Here is a 14,628-nt window from a genome sequence, read left to right on the forward strand (position 1 = left end):
GAGGCAACAAAGAGACCAAAGATAACCCTGGAGGAGCTGCAAAGCTCCACAGTGGAGATTGGGGTATCTGTCCATAGGACCACTTTAAGCCGTACACTCCACAGAGCTGGGCTTTATGGAAGAGTGGCCAGAAAAAAGCCATTGCTTAAAGAAAAAAATAAGCAAACACATTTGGTGTTCGCCAAAAGGCATGTGGGAGACTCCCCAAACATATGGAAGAAGGTACTCTGGTCAGATGAGACTAAAATTGAGCTTTTTGGCCATCAAGGAAAACGCTATGTATGGTGCAAACCCAACACCTCTCATCACCCCGAGAACACCATCCCCACAGTGAAGCATGGTGGTGGCAGCATCATGCTGTGGGGATATTTTTCATCGGCAGGGACTGGGAAACTGGTCAGAATTGAAGGAATGATGGATGGCGCTAAATACAGGGAAATTCTTGAGGGAAACCTGTTTCAGTCTTCCAGAGATTTGAGACTGGGACGGAGGTTCACCTTCCAGCAGGACAATGACCCTAAGCATACTGCTAAAGCAACACTTGAGTGGTTTAAGGGGGAAACATTTAAATGTCTTAGAATGGCCTAGTCAAAGCCCAGACCTCAATCCAATTGAGAATCTGTGGTATAAAGATTGCTGTACACCAGCGGAATCCATCCAACTTGAAGGAGCTGGAGCAGTTTTGCCTAGAAGAATGGGCAAAAATCCCAGTGGCTAGATGTGCCAAGCTTATAGAGACATACCCCAAGAGACTTGCAGCTGTAATTGCTGCAAAAGGTGGCTCTACAAAGTATTGACTTTGGGGGGGGTGAATAGTTATGCACACTCAAGTTTTGTGTTTTTTTGTCTTATTTCTTGTTTGTTTCACCCCAAAAAAATATTTTGCATCTTCAAAGTGGTAGACATATTATGTAAATCAAATTATACAAACCCCCCAAAAATCCATTTTAATTCCAGGTTGTAAGGCAACAAAATAGGAAAAATGCCAAGGGGGGTGAATACTTTCGCAAGCCACTGTTCTAGTCTGTGGTGACCTAAATGCTAGAACTGGACAAGAACCTGACACCCTCAGCACACAGGGGGACAAAGACCTACCTGGAGGTGACAGCACCCCTCCCCATATGTCCCCCTAGACACAACTACGTCAACATAACCAACAAAAACGGGTCACAACTCCTGCAGCTCTGTCTCACACTGGGTATGTACATAGTCAATGGTAGGCTTCGAGGGGACTCCTACGGTAGGTATACCTATAACCCATCTCTTGGCAGTAGTACTGTAGACTACTTTATCACCAACCTCAACCCAGAGTCTCTCGGAGCATTCACAGTCAGCCCACCGACACCCCTATCAGATCACAGCAAAATCATAATCTACTTGAATGGAGCAATAATCAACCATGAGGCATCGAAGCTGAACGAACTGCATACTATTAAGAAATGCTATAGATGGAAGGAGGGTAGTGTAGAAACCTACCAAAAAACTATTGGCCAACAACACATCCAATCCCTCCTAGACAAAATGTTTTCCTTCAATAGTGAAGGTGTAAACTTAGGAACAGTAGGAAGCCTGAACAATATATTGGTGACATATTAAATTAAAATTCCGGCAGAAAACCTAAGACAACTAACAACAATGAGAAATGGTTTGATGAAGAATGTAAAAACCTAATAAAGAAATTGAGAAACCTATCCAACCAAAAACACAGAGAACCAGAAAACTTTAGCTTACGCCTTCACTATGGTGAAACACTAAAACAATACAGAAATACACTAAGAAAAAAGAAGGACCAGCATGACAGAAAACAGCTCATTGTGATTGAAGAATCCATAGAATCAAATCACTTCTGGGAAAATTGGAACACACTAAACAAACAACAACATGAAGAGCTATCTATCCAATATGAAGATGTATTGATAAACCACTTCTCCAACCTTTTTGGCCATATAACAAAGAACCAAGTGCAAAAACATATACATGATCATTTACTAAACTTAGAATAAGTTATTAAAGACTACCAGAACCCACTGGATTCTCCAATTACATTGGATGAGCTACAGGACAAAATACAACCCCCCCCCCCCCCCCAACCCAAAAAGGGCTGTGGTGTTGATGGTGTCCTAAACAAAATGATAAAATATATGGATCACAAATTCAAGTTGGCTATTCTTAAACTCTTCAATATTACCCTCAGCTCTGGCATCTTCCCTAATATTTGGAACCAAGGCTTGTTCACTCCAACCCATAAAATTTGACCCCAATAATTTCTGTAGAATATGCGTTAGCAGCAATCTCTGAAGAATCCTCTGCAGTATCATCAACAGCAGACTCTAACATTTCCTCAGTGGAATCAATGTCCTGAGAAAATGTAAAATTGTCTTCTTACCAAAATACTGTACGACAAACCACGTATACACCATTATTGACAAACTGGACTCAGAAATCAAATGTCTACTGTTTGCAGATGATCTGGTACTTCTGTCCCCAACCAAAGAGGGCCTAAAGCAGCAGTGAATCTCAGTAAGACAAAAATAATGGTGTTCCAAAAAAGGTCCAGTAGCCAAGACAACAAATACAAATTCTATCTAGACACTGTTGCCCTAGAGCACACAAAGAATTACACCCACCTCATCCTAAACATCAACACAACAGGTACAGTTGAAGTCGGAAGTTTTACATACACCTTAGCCAAATATATTTAAACTCCGTTTTTCACAATTCCTGACATTTAATCCTAGTAAAAATTCCCTGTTTTAGGTCAGTTAGGATCAGCACTTTATTTTAAAAATGTGAAATGACAGAATAATAGTAGAGAAGTTTACATACACTCAATTAGTATTTGGTAGCATTGCCTTTAAATAGTTTAACTTGGGTCAAACGTTTCGGGTAGCCTTCCACAAGCTTCCCACAATAAATTGGGTGAATTTTGGCCCATTCCTCCTGACAGAACTGGTGTAACTGAGTCAGGTTTGTAGGCATCCTTGCTCGCACAGGCTTTTTCAGATCTGCCCACAAAAGTCCTTCAATGCAAAACAGTATTTTAATCAGTTATTTGGTGATGTGAATATATTTACTGTATCTAAAATTGATAACTTAAAAAAAAAACACACTATTGAAACATTTCTGAAATTCACTGAGTAGGATGGTATTTCCTGTCCTCCTCTGCTGTACAATGTTTTAAAACAGTTGCAGCCAACAGTATTTTTCAGTGACAACACGTTTGTGGCGTCCTCGGAGACGCAGATAGCTAATTAGCACGGGTAGTCGACTCTGTCTTCCGTCTGTTGTCTGTAAACAAGCTCTGTAAAATGGAAATATGTCCATGTGGGGGAGTCTTAACCCTATAAAGGTGTTTTAGGAATTTAACCTTAACATTTTTATAATAATAATAATTCTTGCTGATATGAAATATACGTTCTTTGTTTCCAAAGCCGTACCGCAAGCGATCCGTGCTAACGTTTAGAGCTAGCATCAGGGCTGTTAACAACTCCCCCAGCCAGAAGATACTATTGTCAATAGGCACTAAAGGTTATTAGTGTCTATGAATGGGCTGAGATTGCCTTACAACTATATATACATTCCTTATTGTAGGTGAAGGAGAAACCTCACTCAATATTGCCATTGTCTTTAGGCCTAGCTGAAATGTGTGTAATGCATCCAGAATAGGTTTTTGCTCAGAATTACAATAGCCAATGTTGTTTACCACTGTTACCATCTACGCATGGATGCCATTGTGGCAGGTTAATCTGGTTCTTCTACAATAATGGTATGCAGCCACAGGAGTCAAAATTCTATGACCATTAGACCATGTTTGAATCAATAGCTGAATGACAAATGTTTAACTCGAGGGAAGACCTCTTGTAATAACATTTATAGTTGGGTGGATTTCTGTTGGGTGGATTGTTGCACAATTGCTGTTATACTAATCTATAATGAGCCTTTTAGCTAATCAGTGGGCAAGGCCAGCCCCCCTGCCAAGATGGGCCAGCCTGTTTTTCTCAGGCTGAGGTCACGCAAACTCATATTCAAAGTGAAACAGGGCTTCAGCAAAGATACTTGTTCTGACACTGTCATCAGTTAGACAACATCATGGATTGTAAAAAACTGAAAGGATGGGTGTCACTGCTTATAAACTTGGAGCACATTCCACATTGTCATCTCACTCAAAACATCCTATTTTTTTGGGCAGCTAAAACCATGATTTGGACAAACAGTAAAGTGCATTTGCCTCACGATTCCTGTAATGAAACTGAGCACCCTGGCCCTGTGCCTGTTTCACAGGGACCTGCTGCTGTAATGAGCAAGCCACTCTCCTCTTCCCCCATGCGCTTGAGAGAGAAATGTGGTCTAATCGTTTAACATTTCAAAATGCAATTGCGGGAAATCACCGCTTTGGAAGTTTAGTCTCTTTGTCCCGTTTGAAGAGTGGAGGGCCTCAGCTTTCTCAATAGTCAGCTCAATAGTTTTACAACCAAGATATTTGATATGGCTTTGAGATATGGAGCGGCGCGCGGCGAAATGCACACCGGCCATTGCGAGGGTATAGGCCGATAGGTCTCATGGGTAGTAGCCTACAACTGCAACATGTTTTTAGGACATAAAATGTACTGTTGGTTGAATACATGGCTACTAGCAGTGGGTATTATATTTAGAGTTATCGATCTAGTTAATGTGTTTTGAGTTTCCACTTCCTCGTGTTGTACCCCAAATTAATTAGACTAATGATATTCGAGGTGCACATAAAGATTTATCTCTATTGAACAAAAAAATTCTGGACATTCTGGAGTCCTATTTTGACAGTAAAATATAGCAACTATAGTCTTAATTGTCATCCCATAATTCATGACAATCACTGGGTTAGGTTAAATGTATTGAGTCATGCATTCCTGCTTGTACGTGTTAGATGAAACAACTTAGTCTGTCTATTTATTACACTTCTTAATAAAGCACTATGAATGACTTCATAAAATGATTATTCGTAATTTGGGGGGCTGGTGCCAACAACTGTAAAAGTTAGTAGCACCAGTGACACCAGGGGAAAATGTTAGCCTGGAGCCCTGTAATAGTAACTGACCTAGAGACTGCTGCCCTATGTACATAGTCATTGAACACTGGTCACTTTAATAATATTTACATACTGTTTTACCTACTTTGTGTGTATACTGTATTCTAGTCAAGGCTCATCCTATATAACTACTGCTGTACACACCTTTTCTATTCATACATTTTCCATTATGTCTATACACACCATCATATAAACTCAGCAAAAAAATAAATGTCCCTTTTTCAGGACCCTGTCTTTCAAAGATAATTTGTAAAAATCCAAATAACTTCACAGATCTCAATTGTAAAGGGTTTAAACACTGTTTCCCATGCTTGTTCAATGAACCATAAACAATTAATGAACATGCACCTGTGGAACGGTCGTTAAGACACTAACAGCTTACAGACGGTAGGCAATTAAGGTCACAGTTATGAAAACTTAGGACACTAAAGAGGCCTTTCTACTGACCTGCTCATCTGCGTGAACGTGCCTTAGGCATGCTGCAAGGAGGCATGAGGACTGCAGATGTGGCCAGGGCAATAAATTGCAATGTCCGTACTGTGAGACGCCTAAGACAGCGCTACAGGGAGACAGGACAGACAGCTGATCGTCCTCGCAGTGGCAGACCACATGTAACAACACCTGCACAGGATTGGTACATCCGAACATCACACCTGTGGGACAGGTACAGGATGGCAACAACAACTGCCCGAGTTACACCAGGAACGCACAATCCCTCCATCAGTGCTCAGACTTTCCGCAATAGGCTCAGAGAGGCTGGACTGAGGGCTTGTAGGCCTGTTGTAAGGCAGGTCCTCACCAGACATCACCGGCAACAACGTCGCCTATGGGCACAAACCCACCGTCGGGACTGGCAAAAAGTGCTCTTCACTGACGAGTCGCGGTTTTGTCTCACCAGGGGTGATGGTCGGATTCGCGTTTATCGTCGAAGAAATGAGCGTTACACCGAGGCCTGTACTCTGGAGCGGGATCAATTTGGAGGTGGAGGGTCCGTCATGGTCTGGGGCGGTGTGTCACAGCATCATCGGACTGAGCTTGTTGTCATTGCAGGCAATCTCAACGCTGTGCGTTACAGGGAAGACATCCTCCTCCCTCATTTGGTACCCTTTCTGCAGGCTCATCCTGACATGACCCTCCAGCATGACAATGCCACCAGCCATACTGCTCGTTCTGTGCGTGATTTCCTGCAAGACAGGAATGTCAGTGTTCTTCCATTGCCAGCGAAGAGCCCAGATCTCAATCCCATTGGGCACGTCTGGGACCTGTTGGATCGGTGTTATGTGAATTATTTAACAAACTATTTTAGTGTCTCTGTGCGTCTCCCAAAAGGTTGTAAGTCTTTTGGGATTTAAGTAACGGCCAGAGTCCCGGTCTGCATTGTCAGAGATATTTATTCATTGAGAATTCTGCAATCACAATTTCAGAGTCCATCTTTTATACTCATACAAAAAGAAATCCCTTCCCTCTGTAGGCGGGCTGTAGTTTTCCACTCTAAAACTGCTCTACTGACCTTCAGTTCACACACACACACACATGCATACACACATGCATACACACACACACACACACACACACACACACACATATCCTACTCCCTGCTTTACTCAGTTATTGCCGTTCTCACAATATTCTGCACCATGTTTTCATAAAAGTTTCTCCCCTCCCTAAATTGGGAGGCCTCTTTATCTTAGTTTCTCAGTTGTCTTTGTTGTCTGGCCTAACTCTTACTCACATTGCTAAATAGTGGCTCAATGCCATAGCCTTTACTGGTCCTACACTCACACATTTCTAACACATTATACACAGTTTCAGGGTGTAATAATTAGTCATTAATAATTAATCTATCAATCGGAGGGTGAGGGCTAGGGCCATCCCCCCTCAGAAATGTCCGGGAACTTGCAAGTGCCTTGTGGAAGAGTGGGGTAACATCTCACAGCAAGAACTGGCAAATCTGGTGCAGTCCATGAGGAGGAGATGCACCGCAGTACTTAATGCAGCTGGTGGCCACACCAGATACTGACTGTTACTTTTGATTTTGACCCCCCTTTTTTTCAGGGACACATTCCATATCTGCTAGTCACATGTCTGTGGAACTTGTTCAGTTTGTCTCAGTTGTTGACTCTTGTTATGTTCATGCAAATATTTACACATGTTAAGTTTGCTGAAAATAAACGCAGTTGACAGTGAGAGGACGTTTTCTTTATATGTATATTCCGTCTATCTAATAACTCTATATTAAATTCCTTTATTTTTATTTAGGGGATTTGTGTGTTTTTTTTGTATTGTTCGCTATTATTAATATCACTACTGCACTGTTGGCGCTAGAAACATCATTTCGCTACACCCACGATAACATCTGCAAAATGTCTATGCGGCCAATAACATTTGAAGGTATGTGTTGATTCAGGAGAACATATATATGACGGGCACTAATTAGCAATATAGGCTAAGTTGCTAGCTTGGCTTTTATAACGTGGAATGTTTAAGCAGACAGAACAGAACAAAAGCAGCACAGAGTGACACCAGCGAAGATGCTGAGACAAACAAAATGGTTAGAGAAGAGGCACAGTTATAGTGGTGAGTTGTCTCCAGTGGTGTTTTTACATATTTGTTTTAAACATGAGCTGGTTAAAAAAGAGGACCATGTCTCGCCAATCACTGGTACAGAAAATGGTTGAGAAATGCTGTACTTTACTGCCAATGTTATGTCAGCACTACTGCCTGTGTGTAGGGTCAGGGTGAAGGGTGCATCAATGGTTGGTGGTATCATGATGGTGGGAGGGATGGTGGTGTACGCAGCGATGTGGATAATGCCAGGGCTGAATTCTTGTCCCAGTCCGCCCCTGTGCATTTATCAGTGCATTTGTGCACACCCTGCAGGCTCTGATGTCTGTGAACGCACGGCTGAGGCAGCTCTACCCCGACAGCGAAGAGCTGTTTGACATCGTCCTGATGACTAATAACCACGCCCAGGTCGGAGTGCGCCTCATCAACAGCATCAACCACTACGGTTCGTGGTCGACACGCTCAGCCATGCCTACTACAGTGCTATAAGCAGAGAAATACAATGACCAGTAATTGGAGTAATTATATTTCTATGGTTATAAGACGCGCTTATTGTGAGCTGCATTTCATTGAATGATGGGTATTTTTGACCAAATATGTTTTTAGTGGTTGTATGCATGTTTTGCATGGATGTTAGTGGCAATCTTTGGCTACCAGCCTGATGATACCATCACATTTGTATGGGGTTCTGATACGTTTTTGTTTTTCACTCTACCTGACAGATTTAACCATTGAGAGGTTCTGTATGACGGGAGGGCAAAGCCCCATTGGCTATCTGAAGGCCTATCTGACCAACCTGTACCTCTCCAAGGATGGAGAGAAAGTCATGGAGGCCATTGAGGAGGGTAGTTGAAAATGCTGCTTTCCTTTGTCCTCTAGGGATTAAACTGGTTTAGGTTAGCATGGATGCTAAATTGGTAACAGAGTAAAAAACTGTAGATGTACATTGTGGTAACACTTTTTATAGGTATGATATAGCCTACATATATGATACCGTTGTAATGCATTTTTAAGACTTATGAGCATGTATAAGCCCCTTTTTTATAATGTCTTTATAAATAGGCATTGCAGCAGCGACCATGTTTGCATCTGGAGATGTGGAGAACAAGCTTTCCGACACACAGCTGAAAGTTGCCTTTGACGGGGATGCTGTCCTCTTCTCTGATGAGTCGGAGATCATCGTGAAACAACACGGCCTGGACACGTTCTTTGAGCATGAGAAGGAGTTTGAGAACAAACCTCTTGCACAGGTGTTCATGAGAGTATATGCCTCCTATTTTATGTTAGCTTTTGACATGATTCCAAATGTTCTTTCTTTGGGTAATACTTTATTTGGAGTCTCCCTATAGAGGGTTATAGATGTTCAACTTACTATCAACAAACTTTTTAACTAACACACCCACTTACCCTAATCCTAGACCTTAACAAGTTGTTGCATATCATCCGTGGCTGTTGATAGTTTGAGCATTTAAAGACCATCTATAATAGGGGACTATCCAAATAAAGTGGAACCCATTGATGTATTTGCTTTAATAAAAAATGTAATAATACTATGCTAACCCTATGTCTCATTCACTCAGGGTCCCTTAAAGTGTTTCCTGGAGGCGCTGGGGAAGCTCCAGAGGAAGTTCTACGCCAAGAACGAGCGTATGACCTGCCCCATTCGTACCTACCTAGTAACATCCCGCAGCGCAGCCAGCTCAGGGGCCCGCGTCCTCAAGACCCTCAGGAGCTGGGGCCTGGAGATCGACGAGGCCCTGTTCCTAGCCGGGGCCCCTAAAGGGCCCCTCCTGCAGAAGATCCGTCCCCACATCTTCTTTGATGACCAGATGTTCCACATCGAGGGGGCCAAGGAGCTGGGTACTATCGCGGCACACGTGCCTTATGGGATTGGACAGAAGTACCACAAGGAGAAACTTAGTGAGCAGCCTGCCAAAGACACAAAGTAGTGAGCCTCCTAGGGGTGGGAAGGTATCATACATTATGCAAATAGTTAGTTGCGCACAACCCTGTCATCAGCGGTAGGTTTTGTTTTGTGCTGGATTTTGTATTAAAAGTGCCTTTATCAGAATATACTGTAATAAAAATGTAGTAGTACTCACTTCAGGGATTTTTGCTAGAATAAAACAAGTTTTACAATGTCACCTGATGTTCTCGTTCATAAGGAGAATACTTTAATGCAATATTCATAATATTCCAGTTGTTAATTACAGAATTAAGTATCTAGTTTTTGTAAGAATGTATGTCATAAAATGTGTTCACATTTCACACACACAAGTGTTTTTTATATCTTTAGAGAAGAACATTTGGTCTCATTTGCTGCAGAGACCAACATGTACACTACCGGTGAAAAGTTTTAGAGCACCTACTCATTCAAGGGTTTTTCTTAATTTTTACTATTTTCTACATTGTAGAATAATAGTGAAGACATCAAAATTATGAAATGACACGTATGGAATCATGTAGTAACCAAATAAGTGTTAAACAAATCAAAATATATTTGAGATTCTTCAAATAGCCACCCTTTGCCTTGATGACTGCTTTGCCCACTCTTGGCATTCTCTCAACCAGCTTCACCTGGAATGCTTTTCCAACAGTCTTGAAGGAGTTCACACATGCTGAGCACTTGTTGGCTGCTTTTCCTTCACTCTGCCGTCCGACTCATCCCAAACCAGCTCAATTGGGTTGAGGTCGGGGGTTTGTGGAGGCCAGGTCATCTGATGCAGCACTCATCACTCTCCTTCTTGGTAAAAATATCCCTTACACAGCCTGGAGGTGTGTTGGGTCATTGTCCTGTTGAAAAACAAATGATAGTCCCACTAAGCCCAAACCAGATGGGCCATGAAGGCCTGATTCACACAGTCTCCTCTGAACAGTTGATGTTGAGATGTGTCTGTTACTTGAACTCTGAAGCATTTATTTGGGCTGCAATTTCTGAGGCTGGTAACTCTAATGAACTTATCCTCTGCAGCAGAGGTAATGCTGGGTCTTCCATTCCTGTGGCAGTCCTCATGAGAGCCAGTTGCATCATAGCATTTGATGGTTTTTGCAACTGCACTTGAAGAAACTTTAAAAGTTCTTGAAATGTTCCATATTGACTGACCTTCATGTCTTAAAGTAATGATGGACTGTCGTTTCGCTTTGCTTATTTGAGCTGTTCTTGCCATAATATGGACTTGGTCTTTTACCAAATAGGGCTATCTTCTGTATAGATACCTTGTCACAACACAACTGATTGGCTCAAACGCATTAAGAAGGAAAGAAATTCCACTAATTAACTTTTAAGAAAGCACACCTGTTAATTGAAATGCTTTCCAGGTGACTACCTCATGAAGCTGGTTGAGAGAATGCCAAGAGTGTGCAAAGCTGTCATCAAGGCAAAGGGTGGCTATTTGAAGAATCTCAAATATAAAATATATTTAGATTTGTTTAACACTTTTTTGGTAACTACATGATGCCATGTGTTATTTCATAGTTTTGATGTCTTCACCATTATTCTACAATGTAGAAAATAGTAAATCCCTTGAATTAGTAGGTGTTCTTAAACTTTTGACCAGTAGTGTATTTTACAGTTATAATAATAATATAATATGCCATTTAGCAGACGCTTTTATCCAAAGCGACTTACAGTCATGCGTGCATACATTTTTTTGTGTATGGGTGGTCCCGGGGATCGAACCCACTACCTTGGCGTTACAAGCGCCGTGCTCTACCAGCTGAGCTACAGTTAACTGCCAAAATAATGGAAGCAGTTGAGTAAATGAGGGATACAACGTATTTGAAATCAGGCACTGAATGGTTTGATAAGCATGACAACTATGTAAACCATTTGCGATGGCTGTTATGGGTGGAAGATGGCACATTGATGCCATCTGTTGGTAAATGTTCATTACTGCAACTCCAGTGTTTTACCGGTGTACTTGAGATACCCGGATGGATTGCAATATACTGAACAAGACTGGTTACTCGCATCAATGCCTCTGCCTCGTTATTTGACATGCAAACATGGTGTCAGAGTCGGATAACTAACCATGCTTTCCGCAAATTAGAGTCACCTGTTCTGGTTTTAAAAAGCTTAGTTGAGTAAAACTTCTCCGGAATTGTCCTTAGCTAGATTGAGTTTGCTAGTTAGATTCAGTGTTGTTAGCACCGTTTAGACATGGCAGCGAACATTTCCCCTCCCGCCGTTATGAAGCTCAGCGGAGATTGGAGCACAAACTGGGATACGTTTAGAGGTGAATGGGAGGACTATGCACTAGCAACGGGACTTCGGGAAAAGGACGATGAGGTAGTGGCTGCCACTTTGAGGACTATAATAGGAGCAGAATGCCGACACGTATACAAACACAACCTGAACCTAACAGCAGCTCAGCAAGGTAACGCTACAGCTATTCTTGATGCTCTCGAACTTTACTTTAAGCCAGCAAAGAACGTTATCTACGAGCGTTATGTTTTCGGTTGTTGCAAACAGGAGGACGGGGAGTCCATTGACAGCTTTGTCACTAAGCTAAGGAAAAAGGCAGCTACATGTGACTATGGTGCTTTAAGAGATGAACTGATCAGAGACAAGATAGTGCTTGGCATAACTGATGAGGGCACCCGCAGACGTTTGCTGAGAGAACGTGACCTGACACCAGTGGCGGCTCCTGAAAAAATTCTCAGGGGGGGCAATTTTTCTGATGATTTAGGTGACCTACACACATTTTAAAAAAGATATGTCCAGCAACAACATGAAGACAGGGGCAGCATATAAGTCAATACCAGAAGCATTTATTGACTGATCTCAAAAGTGTTGGCTTACCAGGGTTGGTGGAGCCCTCAGTTTCATCTTTGCCTCGCAAAGCTAACTCAAACACTCCGCAAAACTTCACACACTCGATTAGCCGGCTGAGGATGTGGCGGTTCTTGCTAATGTCGTAGTAAATATATTTGTTATAGTGAATATGGAATATGATATGTTGAGTAAAATGTTGTGCTAAGATCTATTTAGGTCAGGAGCTGGTTATAAGTTCTGTTCCTATCCAATAACAATGGACAAAAGGGTCCTATCTTGTCAGCCTTGTCAGTTTCAGTTCTCCAGTAAACTTGTGATTATCAACACTAACCTCATCGTTGTGGCGGCGGACAGCTAGCCTGTATCCCTCATCCAGTTGAGTGGGAATGTTCACTCTCCCCAAAGCAGACAATCTCAAACAGCTATCCATGTGGGTCTTTGACAGCTCATGTTTCTTAATCTTTCCTGAAAGATGGTGCATGTCCGTTACACACCAGTCGCTGTCCAAGCGGTGCTGTCTGCCGTGCCGCCTTCAGGGTGAAAGAGTAAGCAGGGGGTAGCAGAAGACTGCATTAGCTACATCGCAGCCTGCTAGCCAGGTTTTTCGTTCGTACCAATTTTTGGAAAATCCTCGGGTGTAGGACTTCCCCCCTTTAGTAGAAACCTGTTGAATTATTAAATTTGGTCTGGGAGGTCCTAATTGTTTCGTTGCCAATTTATCTTCATTTGTTCGCCGACAAAAAGGAACTTCTTTCAAAGACACAATCGAGTTGCACTGAAGCCTAGCCATTTTGATAGTAGTAGTGAATTGATTGACGCTGCTACCCGCTCTTTTCTTAGTTACGTTCATGGTTATGTTACGTATGACGAAAGCGCGTAAGTGCAAGCCCTCAGAAACCCATAGAGATTGTATTGAAAGCTCTGATATTTGAAAAAAATAGATTTTACATGGGAGTCTATGACAGACTTCTGGGCGATTTTCAACCTGACTGAAATCGCCCCAAAAGGGGGGGGGGCCATTTGAAGCACGACTTTAGCCTGATTGGACATTTAGTGGCACTGTGGCAGATCAGACGTCTAGATTACAACACTGATAACTACTGTTGCCGTGATATAATTGATTAGAAAAAAAATCCCTTCCTTTTCCCGTTTGGCAGTGCGTCGCCCATATCGCCCTATTGAACACACCGCCCCTGCCTGACACTAGTCTTGGCAGTGGAGACATGCCGTGCAGCAGAGCTTACGGATATACAGATAAGGTCCATGGAGCTAGAAAGGCAACATATGGACAATGTCAATGCTACATTCAGGCAGCCAATAAAGAAATTCCCTTTTGCCACAGCTAATGCTAATACTACAGCCAACTCTGCAGTAGACAACCCCAATGCATGCCGATATTGTGGCATTTCTCATGGACGAGGAAAAGAACACTGCCCAGCCTATGGAAAAATATGCAAATCCTGTGGTACAGCTAATCACTTCGCAAGGGCCTGCATGAAAAGCAAGAGAAAGGAGGGTAAAGTGCACTCCATTGAAATAAACACAGATGAAGGGAACAACAGCACAGAGGATGTATATGCTAGCGAGTGCATAGGGGCAGTAAGGGCAAAAGGAAAAAAATGGTTTGTCACTCTGCTACTTAATAATAAACCACAGCAATGCCAGCTAGATTCAGGGGCCACATGTAACGTTATGAGCCTTAAAGATAAAAGGAGGCTCGCGCCCAGAGACAAACTCACACAGAGTAGCACCAAGCTGAAACTGTATTCAGGCCAGTTCATGACCTCTTTAGGCCTGTTTGTGACAGAGTGTGTTTTACGTGGCCAGAAACACACTCTTGAGTTTGAAATAGTTGAGGCTAGTCAACAGCCATTACTGTCAGGTTCTACATGCGAGCGCCTTGGGCTTATTAACTTCACCATCCCAGCTGATCTTAACATTATAGACAAAGTCCAGGCTGGGCCCCTGAGCAAGGAGACTCTCCTAAGCAAGTACCATGATGTCTTCAACGCACCGGTCGAGTCAGTTCCCGGCGAAGTCCACTTTGAGTTGGATGCAGCAATCCAGCCTGTCCAGTGTGCACCTCGCAATGTACCAGTGGCCATGAAAGCAGCTACAAAGGCTCAGCTTGACAAATACGAAGCAGATGGCCACATCATATCCGTCACCGAGCCTACAGACTGGATAAGTAATATGGTTATCGTCAAGAAACCAGACAAGCTAC

General features: G+C 42.5%; 1 protein-coding gene across 1 annotated transcript in view; it reads left to right on the forward strand.

The window, feature by feature from the left end:
* The window catches only part of LOC311108357 (cytosolic 5'-nucleotidase 1A-like), a gene marked incomplete at both ends in the record, with an annotated part of 49,220 nt that extends 39,641 nt beyond the window's left edge, over nucleotides 1–9,579 (forward strand). The window contains 4 exons of the mRNA XM_084150991.1: nucleotides 7,946–8,075; nucleotides 8,353–8,475; nucleotides 8,693–8,880; nucleotides 9,211–9,579. Of these exons, the coding sequence (XP_084007117.1) occupies nucleotides 7,946–8,075; nucleotides 8,353–8,475; nucleotides 8,693–8,880; nucleotides 9,211–9,579 (810 nt within the window). The remainder of the gene's footprint in view (nucleotides 1–7,945; nucleotides 8,076–8,352; nucleotides 8,476–8,692; nucleotides 8,881–9,210) is intronic.
* Nucleotides 9,580–14,628: the final 5,049 nt, after the last annotated feature.

This window comes from Coregonus lavaretus (assembly GCF_964263955.1).
Source record: "Coregonus lavaretus genome assembly, chromosome: 33".
In the NCBI taxonomy this organism is placed as follows: domain Eukaryota; kingdom Metazoa; phylum Chordata; class Actinopteri; order Salmoniformes; family Salmonidae; genus Coregonus; species Coregonus lavaretus.